The 27,033-nt window shown below is 43.2% G+C and overlaps 2 protein-coding genes across 3 annotated transcripts in view; one reads left to right on the top strand and one right to left on the bottom strand.

The window, feature by feature from the left end:
- Positions 1-2,956: 2,956 nt before the first annotated feature.
- Positions 2,957-4,024, bottom strand: LOC306934331 (phosphatidylcholine:ceramide cholinephosphotransferase 2-like; the record flags this gene model as incomplete). Its single annotated transcript, XM_079516901.1, has 1 exon — positions 2,957-4,024. The coding sequence occupies one exon, from the start codon at positions 4,022-4,024 to the stop codon at positions 2,957-2,959; it is 1,068 nt and encodes a 355-aa protein (XP_079373027.1).
- Positions 4,025-14,448: 10,424 nt separating this feature from the next.
- dapk1 (death-associated protein kinase 1) overlaps positions 14,449-27,033 on the top strand; it is a 100,626-nt gene continuing 88,041 nt past the window's right edge. For both annotated transcript variants that reach the window (XM_079516404.1, XM_079516403.1), the window contains exons 1-2: positions 14,449-14,638; positions 15,256-15,445. In XM_079516404.1, the coding sequence (XP_079372530.1) occupies positions 15,384-15,445 (62 nt within the window). In that variant the 5' untranslated portion in view covers positions 14,449-14,638; positions 15,256-15,383. The remainder of the gene's footprint in view (positions 14,639-15,255; positions 15,446-27,033) is intronic.

The following is a 27,033-nucleotide window of genomic DNA, read 5'->3' as shown; positions in this document are numbered from 1 at the left end:
AAACATGTCCACCGTAAGATGAACCTAAATAGGTTTGAATGGGGTTTCTAGGTGTAAGTATGTAGGACTAGTAGCATGCCAAAGTTTGTGCTATTGCCATTGAGAATGCATTGGGCGTTTAAGTTAAATACGGGGAGGAAATATGACAGCAAACTGCCTGTCATATTTTCTCCCTATTCCAAAGCCCCCCCAGGTACATTATATATTTAAACTATTTTCAGCAATGGTACACTTCTTTTTTCAGTGGGTAGATCTTGTTGAGCTGGTCATTTTGAAAGTAGATCTCACGTCATAAATGTGTGGGCACCCCTGTTCTAGCCCCTAGGATGACCAGAGGCCCACCACTTAAAAACCACATGCTACGGTGCCCAAATCTGAATTTAGGTGCTCAAATGAACTCAAACTGAAGCAATTCAGTAAAGGTCAACACTTCCTCCTGGGGTCATTTTAGGGGCTGGGACCTCCAGTAAAAGGCCTAAATACTCTCCAATAGTTGGGGAACAACATATCAAGAGAGTGGAGTGGTAGGCCCTTGGATTGACCCAGGACCAGTGATTAAATGTACCCCACTGAAAAATAGCAGATCTGCAAGCTCGTAGCGTAGCACTCGGTGCCGCACTACGAGCTTGTAGATCTGCCCAAAGTTGAAGGGCTTCAACCTTGGGTACTGGGTAGCTGAAGTTGAAGCTCTGCCCTTCAACTTTGGGCACTTTTACATGTAGGCTGACCCAAAGTTGAAACAGTTGCAAGGGGGACATCTTTGGGCATGGGGTCCTCATCGTTGGATATGTTGTTCCCACAACCAAGAAGAGTATTTTACCCTTTACTGGAGGTCCTAGGCCCTAAAATGACCCCATGAGGAAGCGTTGACCTTTACTGAATTGCTTCAGTTTCAGTTCATTTGACCACCTAACTTCAGATATGGGCATAATTACACCATTGCTTCAGTTTCAGTTCATTTGACAACCTTCTTTCAACTTTGGGCACTTTTACATGTAGGCTGACCCAAAGATGAAACAGTTGCCAGGGGGACATCTTTGGGCCTGGGGTCCTCATCATTGGATATGTTGTTCCCACAACCGAGAAGAGTATTTTACCCTTTACTGGAGGTCCTAGGCCCTAAAATGACCCCATGAGGAAGCGTTGACCTTTACTGAATTGCTTCAGTTTCAGGTAATTTGACCACCTAACTTCAGATTTGGGCACCCTAACATGTGGTCTTTAAGTGGTGGGCCTGTGGTCATCTTAGTGGCTAGGAGGTCCAGTGAAAGGCCTACATACTCTCCCAAGATGGAGGAACAACATTTTACAATCTGGGAACCCTTATAGGCCTTTGTATGGCTACAGTGCGACTGGTTCAATCCTACCCTAAATCTAGGCCTAAGACGTGACACCTCAAAGTGGGGTACATTGCATCCACTGGTCAATCCAAGGGCCTACCACTCCACTCTCTTGATATGTTCTTTCCCAACTCTTGGAGAGTATGTAGGCCTTTCCCTGGACCTTCTAGCGGCTAGAACGTCCAGGGAAAGTCCTACGGTATATGGCCAATACAGAATTCATTCCATGTTGATCTGACCCCCATGCCAAAGCGCCAGCGTTCGCCCAGCAGTCTGCCGGCAATGCGATACGGATGCATGCGCACAACCTATCAATAGTATGACTCCTCTATTATTTGAAGCCTATCTTACAATTATCATCTCATGAACAACTGAATTTATGTGATTGGTTAGCCGATTTGTTCATCTACATATTACGTACTTTTTTCCCTTCATTGTCAATGGCATTTAAAATTTGTGTTGCCACAAATTTATTTGGCGGACATTTGACCTAATTCCTCCTTTTCATTGTAAATGGCAAATATTGAGACGTGTGGGGACAAAAGCTGTATATAGGAGGGGCTAGGGCCCTTCAAAAATAATGGTAATGCACGTTTTGAATTTATGTAAAATATCGGATATCGGCAAATATACAAATTAGTATATCGGATCAAAATGGAAAAGGATTCTAAAGCCCTAACCACACCAAAGGGTCACCATGCAACCCCTTGGATCCAAACGGATGCAAGGAGTTAACGCTAAAATCGCCTCGACCCTTTGGTGTGGTTTGGGCCATTGAATTCCATGCGCTGAATCACTAGGGTCAACGTGGGTCAAAGTGCAACAAGACATATCCCACCACAGGGACAACGCTAAAACCGTCTTGACCCTTTGGTGTGGTTAGGGCTTAAGGTTTCCGGATCAGAAAACAACGTAAAAAATGTGATAAAAAAAATCCAAGACGGAAAAGTGAAATGGTCAATCGAATCTAAAAAATCACACCGGTGTGAACTGAGTGGTGTAAGGTCTTATATAGACTGATCAGCTGTGGTCTGACGTAATGTCTGACGTAATGAAATCACACCCGTGTGAACTGGGTGACCATAGCAACCGTGCTCATTTTTTGAGCACAGACAGACAGACTAACAAAGCCAGTTGTAGGAGTGGTTTACACCACTCAAAAAAAATACATTTTCTTCTGCTTTCTGTTCCAAGAAAGGTGTTTTTGGTGACAACAAGCTATGTTCAACTGCCTATAATAACTAAATCTCTTTTGAGATATTTGGTGCTTACACAGTCATTGAATTTAAATAATGTAAAATAAATTCAACATCACATTAAAAGGGCTGTTGTATGGGGAACCTGCACATGTCCTTGCATTTGAGAAATGAACCAGAATGTGATGAAGAACCCCGGTGCAAAGACAGGGTCTGATAACGGCATGGGTGGCATGGGTTAATCTCTGGCCTCAGATTGATGAAATGGTGGGATGGTGTGAAAGATATTCACCCAAAAAGAGATTATGCCCAAATATGGACATGCCTGACATCACAGTACTGACATCATAGACTTTGTACCAATTTCCCCAGTGCATCACAGTACTGACATCATGGAATGTCCTCCAAGTAGGGTAGTGACTATTTGGATTGGACATCATGGATTGGCACTGTTTCTGAAAAGGTCTTATCTCTCTGTCCGACCCCACCTCCACCACCTATAAACCAGTGATGTGTCAATAAAGTTGAATCTGATTCATTGGTCTCTTCTCCTTCTTCCACCATGCTGCATTGGCGTTTATAGCCAGGTGGGAGAAAGGAAGGCCAGGTGAAGACAACAGGGACGGTTGTCTGGACGTTTCCCTCGAAAAAGTTGAAAACAGGGTTCCACCAGGTCCTCGACAGGTAGTGGCTGGGCACCCGTTGCAGTGCATGCATATTGGCCATTTCGTGGTACGCCCAGAATAACCTGGTGGTGAAGAAGTAGGCAATGACGATATCGATGCTGTAGTGCTCATGACTAATCAGGATACAGATGATCCCCGTGGCGCTAAGCAACCAACACAGCCAATGGTACCACCACAGTGATGGCGGGGAGTACTCTTTGATGAAGAGGTAGAGCAGAGACAACATGACAGTGTGCCCACTGTAGAGATAATCACCACACATTTGATGAGACTTTGTCACAGCCATACCTCCTCCTGACATCAGCTTTAATAGCCTCCAAACCTTAGCGGTAGTGTCATTATGCAACTTGGCAGTGCAGACAATGTGTATGGAAGGAACGGGCAGAGTTGTAATGTACATGGTGACACAACGATACATGTACAGAGTAGCAAGTAGAAAGAAAAACCTACGACTTACTATAGACTTGTGTTTTAGAAACAGCCACTGGGTGGCCCACAGTGCAAGCAGTACTAGTCCGTTGATCTCGGTTACTGTCATCGCCCAGGCGATTCTGTCCACGACGTAGTCGAAGAACTTATCAGGGAGGGGGGGGTAGACCGAACTTTCGGGCATGCTCTCGTGCACAACATGGAGGGTTACCGCCGTGAGGATACCGATAAGCAAGGTGTAGAGGAAGGCCAGGCCTGTCTTCCACCACTCGTCAGGCAGCCGGTCTGTGTGGCCCTCGGGGATGGGGATTTCAGTGTAATCACAGGGATTGATGTGGTTAGTCTCATCGCTGTCGACGCCACAAGCACCCATTACCGCTGGAGACGTGTCAGTGGTGGCGGAAGATGTAGGGGAGGGGGGCGGGCGAACCAGTTCAGAAGCGGCCATGGAAGGAAGCGAAGACCCAATGTACGAGCTTGTTGGTCCAATTATAACGTGTTGACTCCTCGAGAATCACAGCCTCAGGAATGTATCAGCTGGCCAATCAGTACAGTGTACTGTTTCAGTCACGTATACAGTAGGCTATCAATATCAACACAGGGTGGATCAGATCAGATCCAGCCTGAAATCAATTCAGACTTAATGTGTTCATCTAAACATCTCCTCTTTTTAGCCTTCCTTCCTCCTCTCTTCGGGTGCAACCACGTGCTGTTTGCAGAAAGTGCAGGGCAGCAATTTTCCTTATTAATATGTTCCAGCTTCAGAACGTTGAATATAAAAGATTAAGTCTAGTGGTTACCGGTTATATAGCCTACAGATGTTCTAGTCACGACTTATGATGCAATATGGTTTCCCAACAGCACCATATTTGGAGTCCGCTGTGCTCTAAAGAGCAGACTGATCAAAAACAGTGAAATCCGGGTATAAAAGTAGGCTTATAATTGTATGTAGAATAATTTCTTTCATGTAGTATCTGAAACAAGGCTGTATTCAAATCAGGATGTAGTGAGTGCAGCACCTCTGTGTGTTCCCGTCTATGAGGCACCATTGTCGTTGCAAATGCACCAAGTCTCTGTGTGTACGTCTGTAATCCACGTAACTCGAGAACTGTTAGCCCCACCGACTTCGACACACGCGTTCCACCACCACAGGGAGTGCAGTGCCTGGTGTCGGTCGGACCCACGGTTGTCCAGAACCACCCCAAAAAGGCCTCTGCCCGGGCTCTGGACCGGGCCCCTGCCCAGGGTCCATGTAAGGAGCTAGCTTGTTCTGACCTCACAACACTCCATATTTGGGCATGCCTGACACAGAACTCCATATAGGAATGAAGGGACACAGAGAGACACATACGTCGGGCATAAAAGGGACACAGACATAATATCTGGGTGGGGCATACATTTCCAACTTGCATCATTCCAAGTAGGCCAGTGCCCAACGGGCACAGCCATACACTGACACCACGCTAGACAGGAACGCCCAAAAACGTCACATCCGGTTTTAGCCTGGGTTAAGAATTTTCTATGGCTGCCAATGCAACTTGGTCCAATCCTTAATCACATACGGACAAACATCTATGCCGATGCTATCTAACTTGCGGAGGTAGCGTGCCTTGTCCACGGGCAACAGATCTTTCAACGTATGGCATTGCAAATACGTTTGATAATCGCTACTCTGCTCAATATTGTTTTGAAAATGCCGCAAATTGCATTGCAGTGAACGAGCGCAAATCACAACTTCCCCCGGTATTGGGCGGAGTCACAGTTTGAGGCGCTGTTTACGCGCCGTGGTGTCAGTGTATAGAGGTCCCACAGGCACCTCTCTCGTTATCTAAAAGACAGCTTGAATTACCATACTACACAGCATACAGAAATAGAACAACAGCAGAAAGAAAGAATTTGCCACCAAGCCAGTCATGAACCAATGAATGCAGCAACTCTGTCACAACACTGTAGATCTACATCAGTCTTGCTGACAGAATTCGACACACGCGTTCCACTTAAAAAAGCTTGAACTTAAAAGGAAATAGCAACTCACACAGGATAATTGAAGTGACCAAGAGCCATACTGTACCCTGTCACTCACAACTCACCATATTCAACAGCAGAAACAACACAACATGCACATTGTAGGTCAATCTGCATTCAATTTCGGAGCCACTAACAGTCACTGAACATGTTTCATTGCCACCCAGTCATTGGGTCCCAAAATGCCAGCAATGGTATAGCTTGAATCACATTAGTATACCACAGGTCCACCGTCCACAGCATACAAAGAAGCAAAGGAAAAAAATAAAAGGTACCTTGAGAAGTCTTTACTTGCCTTCATCAGTTGAGTAAGTGATGGCAATTTGGAACTAATCCTGGAGAGCCCTCGTTCCTCTCCCAAGTTCGTCCTTGGACAAGCCCTCCAGCGGCGTTTCAGACTGGAGATGACTGGAGACTCCATTCGTCTCCATCTTCCAATATGTCCTACTCCTGGTCCAGCTAGGTTCGCCAGTACTTTCTAAATTAATATTAGATTTAGTAATAGTATTTTCAATTTGTACTAAACTAAAGCATTATTCATCAACAAACTCTGAATTGTGCAGGGGGGGGGGGGGGGGGGGGGGGGGGGGTATAATGGTGTGCACACCCAAGATTTCTCAAATAACGATTAATTATTTTAATTTTTGTATTTAGTTTTATTACTTTTTATTACAGTTGTATTACTGTCATTTTACTGCCATAACTGCAGAACTCAACTTACAAAGAATTTTATAGTTTGAGCATAGATTAGCCTAGGGCCAAATGTTACTTATGTATCTGTACCATATTGCCTACACTGTAGGGCCAGGCTATAGCCTACAAGCCTTAAGGGAAGCCCTACATGTCTGGCAAACCCCCCAAAAACGCTATATAGCCTACTGAAAGGTTTTGTTTTACCAAGTAAAATATTCAAAGTGATATGACACACAAATACGCCCAATTTTATGTAAATGTAAATGCTAAGCACAGCATCTAACTGTACCAGTACCTAGCTACACTAGCAATTAACTCACCTGTAGTTCAGATTCAGAACATTCCCCCAATGCAGTTATTATTGGCATGACGACGATCATTATTAAATGCTATACTTCTCTTTCAACTGACTCACACTGCTCGTCTTTTAGCAGTAATAACTCCCTAGCAATTCTGACAACTAGCCTACTCACAAATTCCTTCCATGTGGTGCAATGTTACATTTAATAAAAGTTGTATATTTCCCTTTTAAGGCCTCTTTTATATACTTAGTTACAATTTACAAATAACGAGCTTGTGCCAAACTGTCTCCGTCTCATATGGGTGATGAGAGCACCTGAGCGAGTGAGCGAATCCAGGCTAGGAACCCCCATCACGGAGTGTCTACCTTCTGAGCCTGTTGACGCGAGGTTAACCTTCTCTAGGGACTAGGGAGTGTCTGACAATATTAGGCATATCACTTATTTTGTGGCTGCCTTTTCTTTTTTCTTTTAAAGAATATAGCCTATTCATAATGAATAACCAAGAGAAAGAAAGGCTTTGTTTAAACTGAGTGTGTTCAATTCTAGGAAACAAAGTACAAAATTCAGTCAAAGTAAAATAAGGTGCTCATATAGGTTTCCCTGTAGGGTGAGTAGCCTATGTTGTGCCCCCTTTTTTGCCTTTTAGGCCTACTCGATGACTAAACAAATATTTGCTCAATAAAAACGAAAAATACATATTAATGACTTGGATTATGTTGGTGGTGTTTATTTTAATTTAATCTCAAACATAAAAGCCACGATTTCTCTCTCTCTCTCTCTCTCTCTCTCTCTCTCTCTCTCTCTCTCTCTCTCTCTCTCTCTCTCTCTATTATTTTCTTTAGCCTTTAATTAAGCCTAATCAGTTAAGGAAGTGATAACAGCTGTGCAAGAGCATGCACAAGTTTGCTGTTGTGATCGATGACTGATGAGTCTGACCCTCATACAAGGTTTCGTCGATTATGCATGTACCATGGTACCACCTCAAGAGCACTAGGCCCTTTAAACAAGGCTCCAGACTTCCCAAAACAAACTGGTCAGGCTACTACTTGGCCTTACTCCCAGAACCCACCTCACCCCTGCCCATTTTGATAGGCTGGAATGGCTTAGGGTTGATGACAGAGTACAGCAACTTGCAATATAGGGTATGCGCATGCTTAAAGTGAATGGCACATCGAGTGGCAAAGCAACATGCAAAGTGAGTTTAACATTGTCGATTATGTCAATCAGATAGGACTTTTCTGTTTGGATGCATGGGTTGTCAAGGCCAGAAAGTAGTTTTTTGCCACTCAGTAGGCATTCCTGCCTAACTTCCGGGTTTGATGATGATGTCATGCGCATACCCTCTATGGACCATATGCAGACCGCAAGTGTGTGTGTGTGTGTGTGTGTGTGTGTGTGTGTGTGTGTGTGTGTGTGTGTGTGTGTGTGTGTGTGTGTGTGTGTGTGTGTGTGTGTGTTTGTGTTTGTGTTTGTGTGTGTTTGCCGTCACTGTGGGTGGGGGACGGACTGGTTGCGTTGTTGCAAGCAGCTGTGTAAATATGAACTGCAGATGATTTATGGGGCCACCTATGGGGCTACGTACAGGCTCCTAATGACTCACCCACTGATTACCTGCTGGCTGGCTGGCTGACTGACCTTAGCCTCGCGTAGTCAGACTTATCTGCCTTTGCAATGCAAATTGCCCCAGGCAGGCACGTGTGTGATATTGTCTGGCTATGCAAGGTTATGACTGACTGACTGACAGACAGTCATTGACATTTGTATATACTGCACCTGATCTTTTATGATAATATTTCCACTCATTTTACCCCCTGGTGCCCCCTAGGTCAGGCCCCTGCTTTGACAGTTGGATATGGCTGCTGGGTATTACCCAGGTGGGTGCACATTGGTGGTGGTAGAGGTGAGCTTACCCCTTTCACAGTGGATCGCTTTCTGTATCAAATATGAAGCTCTAAATAATAACATTATTATTATCAGCTTTCCAGCCAAATGCAGTGCCAAAACACAATGAAAACACATTAGGTTGTGTGGTAGAATTGGTCATTTTCAGGTGGTTAGTTTCAACCACAAGTCATAGCACACCCTGGCAAAGGCCTGCTAAAAGAGGGTCTCTGCCTTCACCGCAATGTCAACCACCATGACTAAGGTGACATTCACACCAGAAAGCTTTACTGCGATTAAAACGAATCCTTCTGCGCATTGTCCGAAAGTTCGCTTAGTTTGGCAGGTGTGAAGGCTCATTCGAATCCTAATGCGCAGCAAAGAACCGCATTCTACTCCGCCCAAAAACGGGGATTTCGCTTCGCTTCCAATCGCACTTGATTTCGATTCGGTGCAGGTGGGAATTAACCTGACTCAGCCAGATGGGGCAGCAGAGAGTACACTGGGTTCCCCCCTCCTGCTCCCAGCTCTTATAATATCAGAGCACAAAGACATTTGATACTGAATGGGAGTGAATGGGACTGAATGGGACTGAATGGGAGGTACTGTTACTATGGGACTGATACTATGGGAGTGAATGGGACTGAATGGGAGGTACTGTTACTATGGGACTGATACTATGGGAGTGAATGGGACTGAATGGGAGGGAATGGGACTGAATGGGACTGAATGGGACTGAATGGGACTGAATGGGAGTGCATGGGAGTGAATGGGAGGTACTGTTACTATGGGACTGATACTATGGGAGTGAATGGGAAGTACTGTTACTATGGGAGTGAATGGGAGTGAATGGGACTGAATGGGAGTGCATGGGAGTGAATGGGAGGTACTGTTACTATGGGAGTGAATGGGAGTGAATGGGACTGAATGGGAGTGCATGGGAGTGAATGGGAGGTACTGTTACTATGGGAGTGAATGGGAGTGAATGGGACTGAATGGGAGTGCATGGGAGTGAATGGGAGATACTGTTACTATGGGACTGATACTATGGGAGTGAATGGGACTGAATGGGACTGAATGGGAGTGCATGGGAGTGAATGGGAGGTACTGTTACTATGGGAGTGATACTATGGGAGTGAATGGGAGGTACTGTTACTATGGGAGTGAATGGGAGTGAATGGGAGTGAATGGGACTGAATGGGAGTCCATGGGAGTGAATGGGAGGTACTGTTACTATGGGACTGATACTATGGGAGTGAATGGGAGGTACTGTTACTATGGGAGTGAATGGGAGTGAATGGGAGGTACTGTTACCATGGGACTGATACTATGGGAGTGAATGGGAGGTACTGTTACTATGGGACTGATACTATGGGAGTGAATGGGAGGTACTGTTACTATGGGAGTGAATGGGAGTGAATGGGAGTGAATGGGAGGTACTGTTACTATGGGACTGATACTATGGGAGTGAATGGGACTGAATGGGAGTGAATGGGACTGAATGGGAGTGAATGGGAGTGGATGGGAGGTACTGTTACTATGGGACTTATACTATGGGAGTGAATGGGAGTGAATGGGACTGAATGGGAGTGAATGGGAGTGAACGGGACTGAATGGGACTGAATGGGAGTGAATGGGAGTGACAGTCCCATAGTAACAGTACCTCTCATTCACTCCCATTCACTCCCATGCACTCCTATTCAGTCCCATTCACTCCCTTTCACTCTGAATGGGAGTGAATGGGATGAATGGGAGTGACAGTCCCATAGTAACAGTACCTCCCATTCACTCCCATTCACTCCCATGCAGTCCCATTCACTCCCATAGTAACAGTACCCCCCATTCACTCCCATTTACTCCCATAGTAACAGTACCCCCCATTCACTCCCATTTACTCCCATAGTAACAGTACCCCCCATTCACTCCCATTTACTCCCATAGTAACAGTACCCCCCATTCACTCCCATTTACTCCCATAGTAACAGTACCCCCCATTCACTCCATTTACTCCCATAGTAACAGTACCCCCCATTCACTCCCATTTACTCCCATAGTAACAGTACCCCCCATTCACTCCCATTTACTCCCATAGTAACAGTACCCCCCATTCACTCCCATTTACTCCCATAGTAACAGTACCCCCCATTCACTCCCATTCACTCCCATAGTAACAGTACCTCCCATTCACTCCCATTCACTCCCATAGTATCAGTCCCATAGTAACAGTACCTCCCATTCACTCCCATTCACTCCCATAGTATCAGTCCCATAGTAACAGTACCTCCCATTCACTCCCATTCACTCCCATTCAGTCCCATTCACTATCAGTCCCATAGTAACAGTGTCAGTACCTCCCATTCACTCCCATAGTAACAGTACCTCCCATTCCCTCCCATTCACTCCCATTCAGTCCCAATCACTCCCATAGTATCAGTCCCATAGTAACAGTACCTCCCATTCAGTCCCATTCACTCCCATAGTATCAGTCCCATAGTAACAGTACCTCCCATTCACTCCCATAGTATCAGTCCCATAGTAACAGTACCTCCCATTCAGTCCCATTCACTCCCATAGTATCAGTCCCATAGTACAGTACCTCCCATTCACTCCCATTCACTCCCATTCAGTCCCATTCACTCCCATAGTATCAGTCCCATAGTACAGTACCTCCCATTCACTCCCATTCACTCCCATAGTATCAGTCCCATAGTACAGTACCTCCCATTCACTCCCATTCACTCCCATAGTATCAGTCCCATAGTACAGTACCTCCCATTCACTCCCATGCTGTCCCATTCAGTCCCATTTACTCCCATTCACTCCCATTCTATCAGTCCCATAGTAACAGTACCTCCCATTCAGTCCCATTCACTCCCATTTTGAAAGGTGTGTTAAAATGGCCTAAATCACATTTTATTATGACTTAGGCAAAATTAAATGGCCTAAGTCTCACTCTTGACATAGGCCATTTTTTTAATAGGGTGTAACAGGCAGGCCTTTTACGTTAGGGCTTAGGCGATTTTACCAGAGGTGGCCAGCATCACCAGGAGTTGATTTAGGCCAAAAACTCATTTTCGGCAAAAAATGGTACATATGTCTTAACCACTAGACTAGCTCACCCAAAACATACTTCCATGGACCCCCAATCAAATGATTAGATTATAGCCTCCTGACATTAAAATATGTTAAACATAATTGTACATGTACAGATCCTCTTGTGATCACTAACTACCCCTGTGATAGTGCTGAGGTGTCCTTGAGCAAGATGTGAATGAGAATCTGTCAGTGAACATTCCCCCCCAATCAGTGATCATTGTTGTAGTTTCCAGTTTCGAATGATCTTGGAAATGATAATTTATGAGGGTAACTAGCCATGACAGCACCACTTCAAGAATCTTTATGATAGTAAAAATGCAAGTCCTGAAATAAACACATGGTGGCAGTAAAGTTCTGATTTAAAGCCAAGAATGTATGCTGACCATTATGGAATTTTGTGTTCACATGTGAATAAACTGGTAGACATATCATTCAAACTAACCCAAGACTCCACTCAAATATTCTTCTAATGAAATTACTGATAAAATATTTGCTCGCGCTTTGGATTCACATGAAGATATAAACTTCATGGTTGAGTTTCATTGACTCAACTCCTCAAATACACCTTCAGTCAGCAGATGGTGCACTTGTTCTGTACAGCATAGGCTACTACAACTGGCGGCCCCATATAGGGAACTTTCCTTTGGCCCCTGGAACTCATTCAATATTTCAATGTAAAAATAATGATAAAAAAATAAAAAAATAAAAAAATTATATATATATATATATATATATATATATATATGATGGTTGGTTATACAAAACCAATGGCATTAGGGATGACCATTTTGATTAGTTTTTCATGACGAAAACAGTTAATTAACACATTAATTAATAAGAATAAAGTGTAGTCTATATTATTTAGAATGTAGGAATGGCTGTGACTCACTCAGGGTCATCTGCCAGGACCGCATTTACAGTCATGATTCATGATTGAAACGGGTATAGTTTGTAGAATGGGTACAGTTCAAAAGAAAGTACAGGTCACGGGTAAATTTAACCCTTGAGTACATTTTGGAGTCAATTCTCCACTCTGGCTGGTAGGAAAAATGTATTTCATATAATCTACTTCTGTAGATCTGTGGTGGCTATCACACAAACATAACAGTGGACAACATCACTGTGTAAGATTGAAAGGGGGGGGGGACTGTATGGGTATACTGTATATCAAGAAAGGTTCATAGAGTGATGACCTGCAAATCATGTTTGTACAAATACAGTAGAACAACCTGCCTTTCCTGAAACATTTGCAATAGGATTTTAGCATTTGTACTAATTTATTCTTATTAACGTATTATATAGTGTGTGTGTGTGTGTGTGTGTGTGTGTGTGTGTGTGTGTGTGTGTGTGTGTGTGTGTGTGTGTGTGTGTGTGTGTGTGTATAGTGTGTACTGTATACACACACAGTTGAGATGAGATGAGATGAGATATACTTTATTAATCCCCGAGGGGAAATTGAAGCGTTACAACAGCACAATGTGACACATAGAAAGCTAAAACTACTGGACAGACAGAAACACAAGACACAAATGGACATAAACCACACAAGACCAGCACCACCAAGGACCATAATATGGTCCTTAATTATGCCAATTGTATGTACAGTATTCTGTACATAGATGATGACATATGATACTGATGCACAAACTGTTGCAAACCAAAACATTCAGTACAGCACGACAATGGACATTATGGCCTGAACATGTAATTAAATAGACTAGCTTCTGGAATGTATACCACATTCAGGAAATGGGCAGAATTTGGAGTTTGAAATTTATGTGGCTGTTGAGTCCCAAACAGTATCTCAAAGTCACAAAGTTGCAGATGGTATTACATTTGCTTTTGTCATTCAAGTAAATGATTTACTGTAATTAACAGAGCAACTAAACGTAATAACTCACATAGTACACAGAACCTGTGGCTGCCAAACCACCTCTCTCTTGCTGCAGTCCTTAAACCAAACAAAAATGAATGAAGGAATGCTAAAACATATTTTGAGCAAGGAAGCCTTGGCTCTGAAGAGGAATCTGTCATTCTTAGAGTGCTGCTGATATGTGAAAACATGTGAGCTAAGTCCACTGCCATCTCTAATGACTTCAAGAGCCTACATTCAAGTGTTAATTCAAGAGTATTTGCATGGGTAAATTGTTACACCCTCAGTTAACCTCTTAAGCCCTATTTTACACTTTGTCTACCATGGTGTTGTTTGACAAATAGCCTATCTACAAGCTCACAAGTTGCGTCTCAGGCAGCACATTGATCTTGTAGCCTAGATCAGTGTTTTTTTATGATTTGACATTTTTTTCTTTCTTTGAACAATGTTTTTATTTCAGTTTAGGCAACTTTACAAAATGCATTATGCATATTTTTTTACAAAAGATTTTTCCGAATAAGTTGTAATTGGTTAAATTTTCATAGACTATAGCTGTTTTACTGTTTAAGGGTGTACTGTATATAGTGTCAATCTGAAACAACGGCACAATAGCCCCCTACCGCAATCCCTTCCATTCCATGGGACTCATTGTGACATGGATTTGTGCTCACTCAAGGTGAAAGTGTTACATGTTGGAACAATGTGCAGCATGTACATCACTTCATACCAAGTCTGGTCACCCTTCCTCACACGCACGCACGCACGCGCGCACGCACGCACGCGCACACACACACACACACACACACACACACACACACACACACACACACACACACACACAAAAGTGAAAGGTGAAAGGTGAGCAAAACCGTGGCCCCAGACAAGTGAACGCTCTGCTGCCCCCCTGTGGTTGAAATGGTGGCCACATTGTAGTCTTCCACCCTCCAGACACACACACACACACACCACCGGGCTACATTGTTACATTCTTGCTCCCCGTTCACGGCAACATTTTGTCTTCCGTGATCTAAACTAGGGAACCTACGCTTCTCCAAACGCATGCAATCACGGATTAATTTGGCATCAGGATAGAAGACACCCGTCAGACCGTCACCATGTAAGATAGTCTACTTTATTATTATCCAGACATTTTTGCAGTTTCCCGACCAAAATGTGATCTGATAACGTTGGGCTATCACGGTTCTACAAGGGGCGAGTCAGGTTTTAAAACATTTTGTAAAGCCAGTGCTTTGATAACGAATGTGGGCATTCGGTTGTTGGGCGGCTGAGAGTTAAAAGAAGAAGAAAAATATACAGTTAAGCTATAATTTGATAGACACCTGCGCTGCTGCGCAAAAGATCCATGGACGAGCACTCGTTTTCTTTACTGGAATAAAAGGAGTAGTATAGTGTAGTGGTGCCAAAACCCGTGTTCTGGTAACTACGTGAGGCTTTTCATGGAACCGCGATCTAATACCAACAATTATGCAGCGACACAGACGAGCTTAATGACCACATCTTTCAAATAAGAGCACAAGCACATCATGCCATGTATTAACATAACCTCTCTCTTTGTAAAGCAGAGGAGAGAAAATCAATTATAGGATCCGTGACGTAGCCAAAAGGTGCAGGTTCACCGCTCTTTTGTTGAAGTGTATCACTTGCATACTATGTGGGAGTTGTGCTCTAAATTATACTTCTGTCTGCATTTCCCCATTTGTTTTCATTTGAAAGCTCCAAGTATGAGGAAGACTGTCAGTAACCTGTCCAGAGGCTGACAGGGAGGGATGGTGCTGTTGTGAGGAGGAGGTCCAGTGTGGGTTTGGAAGAAGCGTCCCTGGAGCAGGAAACGCCGTGACAATATGACCATTTTCAACCAGCAAAATGTTGAGGAATTTTACGAAATTGGAAATGAGCTCGGGAGGTAAGTTTTGTATTTGACACTTACAGTGGTTCTTAAAACTTTTTTTTCCTGTTTTTCTTTATTAAGGACCCCCATCTTGATATGCATTAGAGTCTTACTTAGACCACCGACCCCCATAACTCTGAGAGTGTACAATGGAGCCAAATGTATACACTGTCAGAGTGACAAACCTGGTTCCTAGAATAACTATCACTCAAAATGATTGATAGTGGTGATGGATAGCTGGAGACCCACGGGTCATTGAGGTGGCCTAGGCTAACTGGGCTTTAAGCCTATTACAGGGTAGCATTTTCCACTCTATAGTATGACAGTATGAGCACAATGCCTTTAAATCAGGGGTGTCAAACTGGTGATCCGTGGGCAATCTGCGGCCTGCCGACAGGTCCAAAGCGGCCCGCGACGAGTCCACGACACGAAAAGTGAATTACCACTACCTCTAAGCCAGTGCAAGGCTTGCTTCTCTAGCACCATTTAAAGTTTAAATGGTAAATGGTGCATTTATATAGCGCCTTTATCCAAGGCGCTTTACATAGATTGTGCATTACATTCACCCATTCACACACACACACATTCATACACCGATGGCGGCGGAAACCATGCAAGGCACCAACCAGCACATCAGCAGCAATTAGGGGTTCAGTGTCTTCAGTGGCGTGCACAGATAGACACTAGGGGGTGCTAGAGCCCTTTTGGCAATGTGCCCTTTTGAAAATAAAATAAAAAATAAAAACTTTTTTTTTCTTTTTTTTTTTTCTTTTTCAAAAATAGCAGACCTACAAGCTCGTAGCGCGCCACTCGGTGGCGCGCTATGAGCTTGTAGATCTGCTATTTTTCAATAGCTAAAGCATAACATAATGCTAACACCAAAAGGGGTTCCCGCCCAAAATAGATTAAGGCAACCGGCCGGTTCCACGCGCTGCACAAGGTGCCCTTTTTTTAACTTGAGCACCTGCCCCTCTAAATGTCTGTGCACGCCACTGAGTGTCTTGCTCAAGGACACTTCGACACTAACTCTGGGGGAGCCCGGGTTCGAATTGGCAACCTGCGGTTACCATCCGGCCACTCTTCCCCTGAGCCATTGCCGCCCCTGCCTTTGTCACCGGTTAGAAGGCTACTACTGAGTGCAATTTGAACTTCCTTTTTATTTGCTATGGTAGAAGACTAATGATGAATCTTCAATTCAGACGTGTTTTATGTAAATGATAGAAGCTCGACCCGCCTAACGCCATGCGTGTGTGTCGCAGTGTGATCCGAGTGAGACACACACACTTTATCTTTGCCCACTGACCATGGGTTTTCCGTGCTGGGCAGGTTGTGTTGTTGTTTTGTGTTTCTCTGTGAATGTCGTGTGGCTGCTGCTCCGTGTTGTTGTTTCTCCATGAAAGTTGTGCATTACTGTCTGTGTATATTCTCGGGGAATCGCATCACGGAAAGGGAAACCACGGAGCTGGGTTGAAGACGTAGGGGTAGGGTCGGTGACGTATCGCAGCTGCGGAGCACGGGCGTAGTCGGCGCTTCCTCATGCGTCGCGGCCTATGACTTGCCCAACTGAACTGTGCATGAAGTGTGTGCTCGTCGTTCACAAATTGTTACCGTCTCAATTGTATATATAGATGGTCCCATGGTGCAACGGTATGTTGGTGCCCTCAATGTATGCAAAAGGCTTTTGGATGCAGTTCATTTAACAAATGCCCACACACACACACACACACACACACACACACACACACACACAGTATTTAGATGGCAGTGTTCATAGACACACATGCTGTTACACATGAGTAAACATGCATGGGTCATCAACACTTGCACATGCAGGCACACACATTCTCTCTCTCTCTCACATATGCACATGCACACACGCACGCACGCACGCACACGCACGCACACAGACCTTTACACAGACAAATACATTTGCTTGCACACTTGTGCAGTCTGCATGGGTCAACACGCACGTGCGTGTGCACATACTCATCCCACGCAGTGAGATATGCCTGACTGGCGCTGATTGATGTTCTCATTGTCAGTGAGGTTAGTGTTGGTTATTGCAGTGGTTCTTAAAGTGTGGTCCATGGACCCCTAGGTGACCCTGAGAGGGTTTCAGGTAGTTAATACAGCATGAAAAATTGTTTAACCACTTTATCCAGCTATTTCAAAATGGCCAATCTACAAGCTCACAACGTGCTGCAAGAATCTCGAAAAAGTTAGAAACATCTGGAATGTTTTTTTTAAACATTTTAACCAAAACAAATTCTTACATGGCCACATACATATTCATTTGTGGGTCCTTGAAATGAAAGACTTTGAGAACCACTTTTTTCAATGGTGTCTGTGTCTCATCAGCAATAGCTGATGAGACACAGAGAGCCGGCATCAAAGGTAGAATGGGTTAAAGTGGAGAAATAATGGACCAAAGTTAAGTTTCCAAACTTCTGTTGCTGAGTTTACTAGTGAGGCCTGCCTCAGTTAACCAGGTTATGCCTCAGTTCCTCCAGTCTAATTCATGTGTTGTTGCAAGGTGCCCATTTGCAAAGGGATGAAAGATGTTGAGAGATGGGGGTTAAAAAATATGGACTCTGCTGTCGCGATTTTTAGCACATGCCATGGAAGACAGGTGTGCATAAATGACAAATAGCTCTTACATGTGGCAAATCCCAACACCATCTACAGAGCAGAGTTGGTGAGTGCAATGTGCTTGACAGATGATAGGTAGGCTACGATGCATAAAGCAAGCTATATCAAATCCTGAATGTTATTATAAACCTGTGAGTGTTAAAATTCTAACTGACTGAGGAAGATATTGATTTCCTAATCCTAGTCTGAAATGAAACCATTTTTGCTGAAATAATAACAGATTTCTTCTTTTTATTTTGTAGGTTAACGATGAAGCATGATCTCTCAAAATTAATTTAAAATAAGATTTGGTTATTTGAACATTCTAAATGTTATTTAGAATGTGTATATATATAATAATAATAATAATTATTATTATTATTATTATTATTATTATTATTATTATTATTATTAATGTTTTCTTTTCTTTTTTGTATTTGGTCCAATGGGGTTTTGTCTAGTTTAGATCAACATTCTTAATTTTAACCGTTTAACCAGTGTTCCTTTTATTACTACTATTCGTGTAGTTTGTTACAAAACCATAATTTAAACGTCTGTGAATTTAGTTGCTACTCGCTGCACACTTCCTTACTTGTTGTAAGGGTCCTTTTATTCACACTCAGACTTAAATTAACACTCAGAATGTAGCAGTCTACCAGGGGGAACTGGAGGCTCTTGACATATCCAACGTAGATGAAGACTTATGTGCAGTTTTATCTATACAGTATGGTGGGCATTATGCAATGTGTTTTACCCTATGGTCGGCATCATTCAATGCTTCTCAAATGACTGCTGCAAACATGGAAATGAAAGGCTCTCTGATATGAAGGCATGTACCCCATACCTGTGATAGTCAACCAATTGTGTTCTATTCTCTGGGGGCTGTCGTGCTATGCTGCTTCTCAGTTCAGCACTCAACTTTCTGCACTAAGGGGCACTGCTGAATTTGGTAGTGGCTTCATTCAGCTGCACTGGTAATAGAGAAGGTTGGGGAGCCGTGTCTAATGGTATTGAATTTCTGCCTGGAAGCAAAGTAGATGGCTACACGAGTGCGATAGGTCTTGTTTGGGACTTGTTCCAGTCTGGGTCGATTGCCCACTGCAGTCTTGCTCAGGAGGAGATTCTAGACATTCTTGGTTGGGTTGCCTGCTATAAGGGAATGATAATCATCATATCATATCATAAGTGTAGCTCATATAATAGCATTTTTACAGGTGTCAACTGTCAACAAACACCCAGAGGACTAGTGGTGATGTAGTGGCGAGATTTTCATGATTAGCTGGCTTCTAAGCCAATAGGATTCTAAGGCCAATGGGAGACTAAGCAGCCACCTGTAAATGACATTTCATTTCTTGTTTCAGTCTGGTCTAATGTAAATTGTTCTGCATCTTGTTTCAGTACTCTGGTCTAATGTAAATTGTTCTGCATCTGTCTATAAAGATTGGAGGGACCAAACTCCTACCCACTCAGCTATTTCTCATGGCCTTTTTACAGCATTGTTTTAATTTTTATGCAGAGACCGTCATAAATGGTAGTCAGACAAAAAATATTAACCAGCTAAGCCTAAAAATCTCCCAGTTTTCTCATTTGAATGCTATTCTGTTCTGACAGTGGAACTAGACGAAAGGTCATGGGTTCACCAAAATCAATAGGTTTCTGCTACATCTCAGAACCATGAATGTTCATGGTTTTGTACTACTAAGCCTTTGGGAGGTACACTTAATTCAAAATTGAAATTTTGGTCTGATGGTGGTGCTAGAGAAAAGGTCACAGCGTCACTAAAATCAATACATTTTTTCCTCTTGGGAGCATGAAAGTGCACAGCACATTTCATGGCAATCCATTTGCTACTTTATATGTTGGTCACAGACAGACAGTGGTGAAAATATAATCTTCTTGACAGAGGTATGATATACTAGAGATTAAGATAAAAAAAGGGAGAGAGGCAAGGTTGAGCTGGTTTAGTCATTTGCAGAATCTGAATATTTTTGGACTCTCCTGTTGCACAGTATAGGGAAGGGATGAATGCAAGTACAGCACAAGTTCATACACACGCAATAACCCTAACAACGTGGCTATGTTATTAAAATGCTCAACCAGTGAAATTGCTGGACGTCAGCTTAAATTGAACACCATGCTGCTCAGATTAAATGTTTTGCAACATATAGTAAATGTCATGCCATTTATGAGTTGATTCATAAATTGATACTCACAAACAGGTGGGGTTGATCAAGGGACCTGACTGTTTATGATGAAAGTCACTGAGCCTATGTGTTCATTGGCTAGATTACAGTGGTGTGACCGGCTCTGTAATTCCTTTTGATCTGGGTGTATTCCAGTCTTGACTCCGTCTGGAATTGGAATGAAGTGCATTTGGTTTGGCAGAGTAGGGAATTACCCAAGTGGCGGTGAGTTAAGCCTCTCACTGACGCCAAGTCCGCTTTGGAATGCTTGATTTCACCAAAACCTGGTTTAACCACTTAAACCCTAGCATCCATATTGTGGGGAGAGGTTGCATTGAAAATTGCAGATCGACATGGTCACGTCACTCAGAACGTGTTGAGTTTCAAGGCGTTGTGAGATTGTAGATCGTCTATTTTCAGCGAAACCCTTCTCCCATTGTTTATATTGTGTTTAGTTTCCAAGATGGCCGCAGCACCAGGAGGGGGTGGGGCGGAGGTGAGCGGGTGGGGTCGACATATGCCCTTACTGGGCTGCATTCACAAATTCAAGACACCTGTCTTGCGTTTGTCTTGTGTCTGTGTTTAATGGCCGCTCCAATGCATTTCCAATGGAAGCCCATGTGGTTTGACCAAACATTTTGTTTGATGGGGGGAGGGGGGGCAGAACACATCCATCAAAGCTGTGTTCAGACACATTTCAGGTGTCAGACACAAGGCAAGTGTCCTGAATGCAGCCCAGTAAGGGCATCTGTTGACCCTGCCTGCTCACCTCCGCCTGCCCCCACCCCCTCCTGGTGCTGCGGCCCCACCCCCTCCTGGTGCTGCGGCCATCTTGGAAACTAAACACAATATAAACAATGGGAGAAGGGTGGGGCCGAGAAAGGCCCTTATTAACAGGAAAGAGGACGGGGGGGGCTGGAAGCGGCCAAACAGAGGCGGCCAAGGGCGGGTCTTGGCATCACCTTAGATTGTACGCCCCTGAAGGACTGGTCAACCATAATCGGGTTTACGTTGTTAACTACGAAGGCTTATCTTTCTCAATCTTGTTTGTAGGGCTGCACGATTTTGCCTGAAAATAAAACCTCGATTTTTTTCCCCTCTGAAACCTCGATTTCGATTTTCTTTTTAGTAAAATAAATACATTGTCTCAAATGTTGTTTTTATTCTTTTTTAAATGCAAACAAATATAAATTTTCCTATTGGAATAAAGTCCAAACCTTCAACAAATCTCTTTGGGATTAAACAAGTGAAAACGTTGTATATTAACCAGGCAGAGGTCAGCCATGCTGGCTTGTGGTGGACATTTTAGCCTATTTATTTTTTTTTGCCACAGACATACAAAATGAGTGGACAATAACATTACCGAAAACACAGAGCTAGCCCTGAATGACCATAACAGGTCTGTAACTCTGGTCCATTTGGTTCCATTTGTACACTCTTTTTTTTCTTTCCCCAAGATATGTAAGAGCTTTATACAGATCATCTTCTCCTCTTAACCACTTGAACCCTAGAATCCCTAATTTTGGGGAGGACATTCGTCACAAATAACTGATCTACAAGCGCACAATGTTGTAAGCTTGTAGATTGGCTATTTTTGCCGAAGAGATACGGTGTAGATGGGGGGGGGAAAACTAGAAGGTTTAAGTGGTTAGACCATAGTAAACATTGCTATGCTAATATTTAAATACTGATAATTTGTTTAGTCACACCCTAGCACTCTCCAATTCCATGCATTTAAACTACTTGTAGACCACTTTGCAGCTGGTGACCTACATCCCACTGGGGGGCATACAGAGGGAGAGGCAACCTAACCACATCATACCAGAGATTCACATCTGTTGGTGTGGTGCCACAACAGCAAGTTGTTAGCAATACTGTTTCTTGTTATTTTTAGTGAGTTGTTTGTGTTCTGTGGAGCCGGGAAATGAAGACTCCCGTACATTTACTCCATAATCCCTTTTGGTCAAGCGTGGGGAGGATGGGTTCCCCTTTCGATACGTTTTGGATCCTCGCGCAGCCAGAAGGAGATCCGGGTTCAAATCCAAGTGGTAACATCTAGGTGCATAGTTATGTCATACACAGAGCAAAGCTGAGAGTGGACTGTACGGGCCAGGAATACAACCAGCCAGCCAATTCAAAACCGTAGTGACAGGGAGGTAACGTTATGTTCACCAGGCCACCTAATGCATCATCTATAATCCATCATATGACGGTGTCGGATAACGGTTGCATGCCGAAAATAGCAGATCTACAATCTACAAATCTGCTATTTTTGGCATGCGACAAAGAATAAATACGTTTTAGAACATGGTTGAGTTTTTGAGCTTGAATGCCTTAATGGTTTCATGACATTAATTTTCATTTGTTTCGTTTTTCTTTTAGGTTTTATGACCTCAATTACACCCAAAAGACCTGAACTTTGAACATTCAGTGGATTTTCTGTGGTCTGGAGTTTTCGCTGGGGTTTGGAAGCCTTTTGAGCTGCAATGAAAACAGGCAAAACAGTGACATTTGCAGGCTGTGACATCACAAACGGCAGGAAAATCAGAGCACGTGTTTGAGCCAGAAAACCCCAGACCACAGAAAATCTACTGCATGTTAATCGTTTACCCGCCAGGAACATAGGAATATTAACACGTAGAATCTTGTAGCCTGCCACAAACGGAAAAGCCGTTTTAACAGCGATGTATTCATTAATGCATGTTTTAATACGATCGTATCGAAATCTACCGTCCGTTAGCTTTGTTATGCTTCTGACACAATGGGCGCGGTCATTTTGAAAATGCGCGCGCATCCACTAACATTGCCGGCTCTGTTTTCAGACGGCTTTATCTCACAGAAGCGACATTGCAGAGGACGCTTTGTCCCAGACAAGCGTTTTCAACGGCCTGTAGCAGGCGCTGTGATACTCGCGGTCCACTTTTTCCACCACCGACCGAGAGAACGAGCACCAGCTTCGTCAACACACACGGAATGGTTTCATAGTAAAATGCGATACGGATATTTGGCTCTTCAAAGTAAGTGTCACGCGTGATTAAACCATGGCAATACGCAATCGAGGGATTAATTAATGGCGGCAGGCTAAGAGTTAAAAGTTCAGGTTTTTTGGGTGCAATCGAGCTCAGAATAGCTGAAAGAAATTAAGAAAAATTACAAAAACCTTTTTTTAATGTCACAATCCCTTTCAGCCTTTTGATAGCACCAAACCAAACTGACTTGTTGCAGTTTGCTGGAAAGTAAGAAAAAAAGAAAAGAAAATGTACCTCCATTAAGGCAATCCTCAAGGAGTATAATTTTCCAGAATTAATCTGCACAGTCAATGGAGGATAATTGGAATCCTGCCAACTGTGTTAGCGGGTGAATAGCAAGAGTGTGTGAGTGTGCGTGCAGCGCGCAAGCGTTTTGAGGGTGGGGGGTGTGTACTGCTGACAAGCCATTGTGGTCAATGAAGAGAGAACTGTGGTTAGTCAAGCATGCAAACTGAGAGGCTGTGATAGCAAGAGGATAGCCAAGTTTCCCTCGTCCTTTCTCTTGGTAGGTCATCACATGTCACCCTGCATAATCTGCATAGTTATGCTGAGTGTGTCGAGAATCCGATCTTCACCCCTACAAACCACAATTGACAAAACATCAGCTCACTGTTGAGTCACCACAATACCTATTATACTTGGACACATAAACAGAACACAGTGCAATAATATATTTTCTGTCAGTGATGAGGACTTAACAAAAACATGAACCAGTTGATAACTTCTGTCTCCGCAAATCTGTCAGCCACCTACAGTACAAGTCCAGAGAGCAATTTTACTAGATGCTTTATTTTGCACTCTCCACTATTTATGATGTCCTTAACCTTCATTCAGTCTCCCACCGAGCTGTTTGTTGTTCATTTCCTTAACAATTAGGGATGCTCCGATCAGGTTTTTTGGGACCGATACCGATCACTGATTGTTTTTCTCATGATCGGCCGATACCGATAGGTCCGATACGATACTGATCTTGTGAAATGTGAAATTTCCAAAATGATTATATCATTATATCATGTCAAAACTGTTCCTGTGTGTGGGGAGAAAGGGGAGAATGTTTAGGCCTGTCACAAAAATGCAAAATGATGTTATACTATATATCTAATTGACATTTATACCACTTAAATGGTGTAAAACAGGGGTGCCCAAAAGGTAGATCGTGATCTACCAGTAGATCACAAAGGCTATGCAGGTAGACCACATGACATGCCCCTAAATATATATAATCTATCACTTGTATTAAGGTGACTTTATTGATATAAAAAGGGCCTGTCAGCTCAAATCCACAAGAGTGTTGCGAAAGAAGAAAACCTACCAATTCCATTTCTCCTCTCTATTTCCTGTTCCAAGTGTGTCTTATGTAACCATTTCCAGCAAAGGGATAATTATTTTCGTCAGTAGATCTTGTTAAGCTGGTCATTTTGAAGGTAGCTCTCAAGTCAAAAAGTGTGTAGACTTAGATAGTATTTTAAACAGACTTGTAGCTTGTTACGTAGACAGCTCTAGAATTGCACTTTATGTAGTCATAGCACTTTATAGTACACATGTATAATATATTATATAGTATAGTATGTATAGTTTACATAGATACTCCACTGTTACGTTCTTAGTCTACGCATGATTCATGATAACTACTTTTTATATATGTGATGTATGCCATGCTTTTGTTATTGCTTAATGTAAATCGCTCTGGATTAAGAGCGTCTGCTAAATGCCTAAATTGTAAATTGTGTGGGCACCCCTGGTGTAAAAGATCAGTTTCTCCAGATAGGGTAAATGCCGATTACCGGCTGATATGGCCGATCACCGATCGCTGGCCGATTATCGGAGCATCTCTAGTAACAATCATTGTTGTATATTTGATTGTGTCTGCATCATTGGTGGAACGGGAAGGCTTGGTTGAGTTAAATTTGTTTAATGTTAAATGGGTGCAGGTTAGAGTTGGGGCAATAAAATATATCAAAACCGATATTTAGAAAATTAGAACCAATAACCAAATTAATCTTGCTCATGTACGTTAATGGATGGATTATTATTATATATGTTTTTCACCACCTGTCCGCAACCTAACACACACACACACGCACATATTAACTGTATATATGGTGATTTCGGGTGTGCCAGTACAGTACAGTACAGTACAGTACAGTAGAGGGACCCCCACACGGTAACTCTGTCATTTCTCAACCGTTTCGGACGCGGGCCGATTGTTGATAATCGACTAAATCGGTTCGTTTAATTATCCACTTCACCCTTTATTATACTTTGTTGTATGATGGTGGTGTTCAGAAATGGTGAAAATAGCAGTTATACAAGCTCACAACACATTGCGATGTGACGTGCTGTGAGCTTGTAGATCTGCTATTTTCACAAAACGGTGTTGTTAGGGTTAAGGTTACATACTGTAAGTGTTGGAATGCACCTCATCTGCCCGTCTCACCTGAGTCTAAAAGGTTCTCGCCTTCTCGTCATTTCAGAGGCACTGACAGCAGAGACGGAGGGTTGAGTGTCAAGCTGCCGCTAATGTTTTTCTCGAAACTTACAAAACCAGTCTGTGTGCCTTCCAGCACCAACTGCGGTCGCGATGACAGTTAACCACCTCGAAACCAGCGGAATGTCAGTTTCAGCACGCATATGGGGGCCTGGGCTAAGAACACAGAGCGAGGAAATAAAGCAGGAGATGACAGATGGACCAGCTGATGCCCACCACCACCACCACAGCCACCACCATGCCTCGCTGACAGCTACCACCGTCTTGTCTCTTGAGTCTGGCACAGCTTGTGCTTCTGTTTGTGTCTAATATCGCCGCTGTCAGATAGAAGCTGCCTATCTATCTCCATATTTATTTTTTTTGTTTTTCATAGAATGGACACTATATTTTGTCATATGACAGTGTTAGTGTATCACAAAAGTTTTATTTTTTCAATGTTCAGCTTTAATAACATGCTCCACTATAAGGATGCCAGGTTGACAGTGATTAAGTCTGTAACTCATTTTTATATAAAAAAATTAAATGTTTTTTTGTGGCTTTTGCCTTTTATTTTATTTTATTTTATTTTTAATGGAGGGACAGGCAGTAGGCTGACAGGAAATGGGGAGAGAGATGGGGAAAGACATGCAGTAAAGGCCGTCGGGATCGGGAGTCGAACCCGTGGCACACTGCCAGACTGGATTGCCAGCCAAGGTGCCTGGACCACTGAGCCATGGCCATGTCCAGTTTTGTCAAATTTAACCAATGAAAAGTATTCACACAAGCTTGTAACTAACTAATACATTGAAAAAGTGCTCCTCCGAGCACAGGTCTCCGCCAGGTCAGGTAGGTTATTGTGGCCTAGCAATGTTTGAAATTTGCCAATATGAAAAATCGGACAGATCTGTCTTGATTACATGACTATAGAGATAATGTGTACCGATTTGCGTGGTGGGTGGTCGGGCGGACGGTCGGTCAGGGTGAAAAACATAGTCTCTGCAACTCGCCTACGGCCTGGCAGAGACCACTAGATCGGATCCTTTGGAACACAGGACTTGTTTCCATTAACTGAAAAGTAACGGTTTCTGCCCGATAGCAAGAATATCCAACCTAGCTTAAACAAATCCTTTCTCTTTATAGTATCTCTTCAACTGTCTCCTCTTTGTCTGCCTCAATTACGGCAGCTGTCTTGTCAGTGTTAAAAACGTTGAGACAACTCTACCTACTGAACCAGTTTACACATTACGACCCAAGTCGACCTCAAACCTGAGTCATTCATTTTGCAAGTTATCAAAA

The sequence above is a fragment of the Electrona antarctica genome (assembly GCF_951216825.1).
Source record: "Electrona antarctica genome assembly, chromosome: 12".
Taxonomy (NCBI): Eukaryota; Metazoa; Chordata; class Actinopteri; order Myctophiformes; family Myctophidae; genus Electrona; species Electrona antarctica.
Note: the sequence above shows the minus strand (reverse complement) of the source record. Positions and strands in the feature narration are given on the sequence as shown.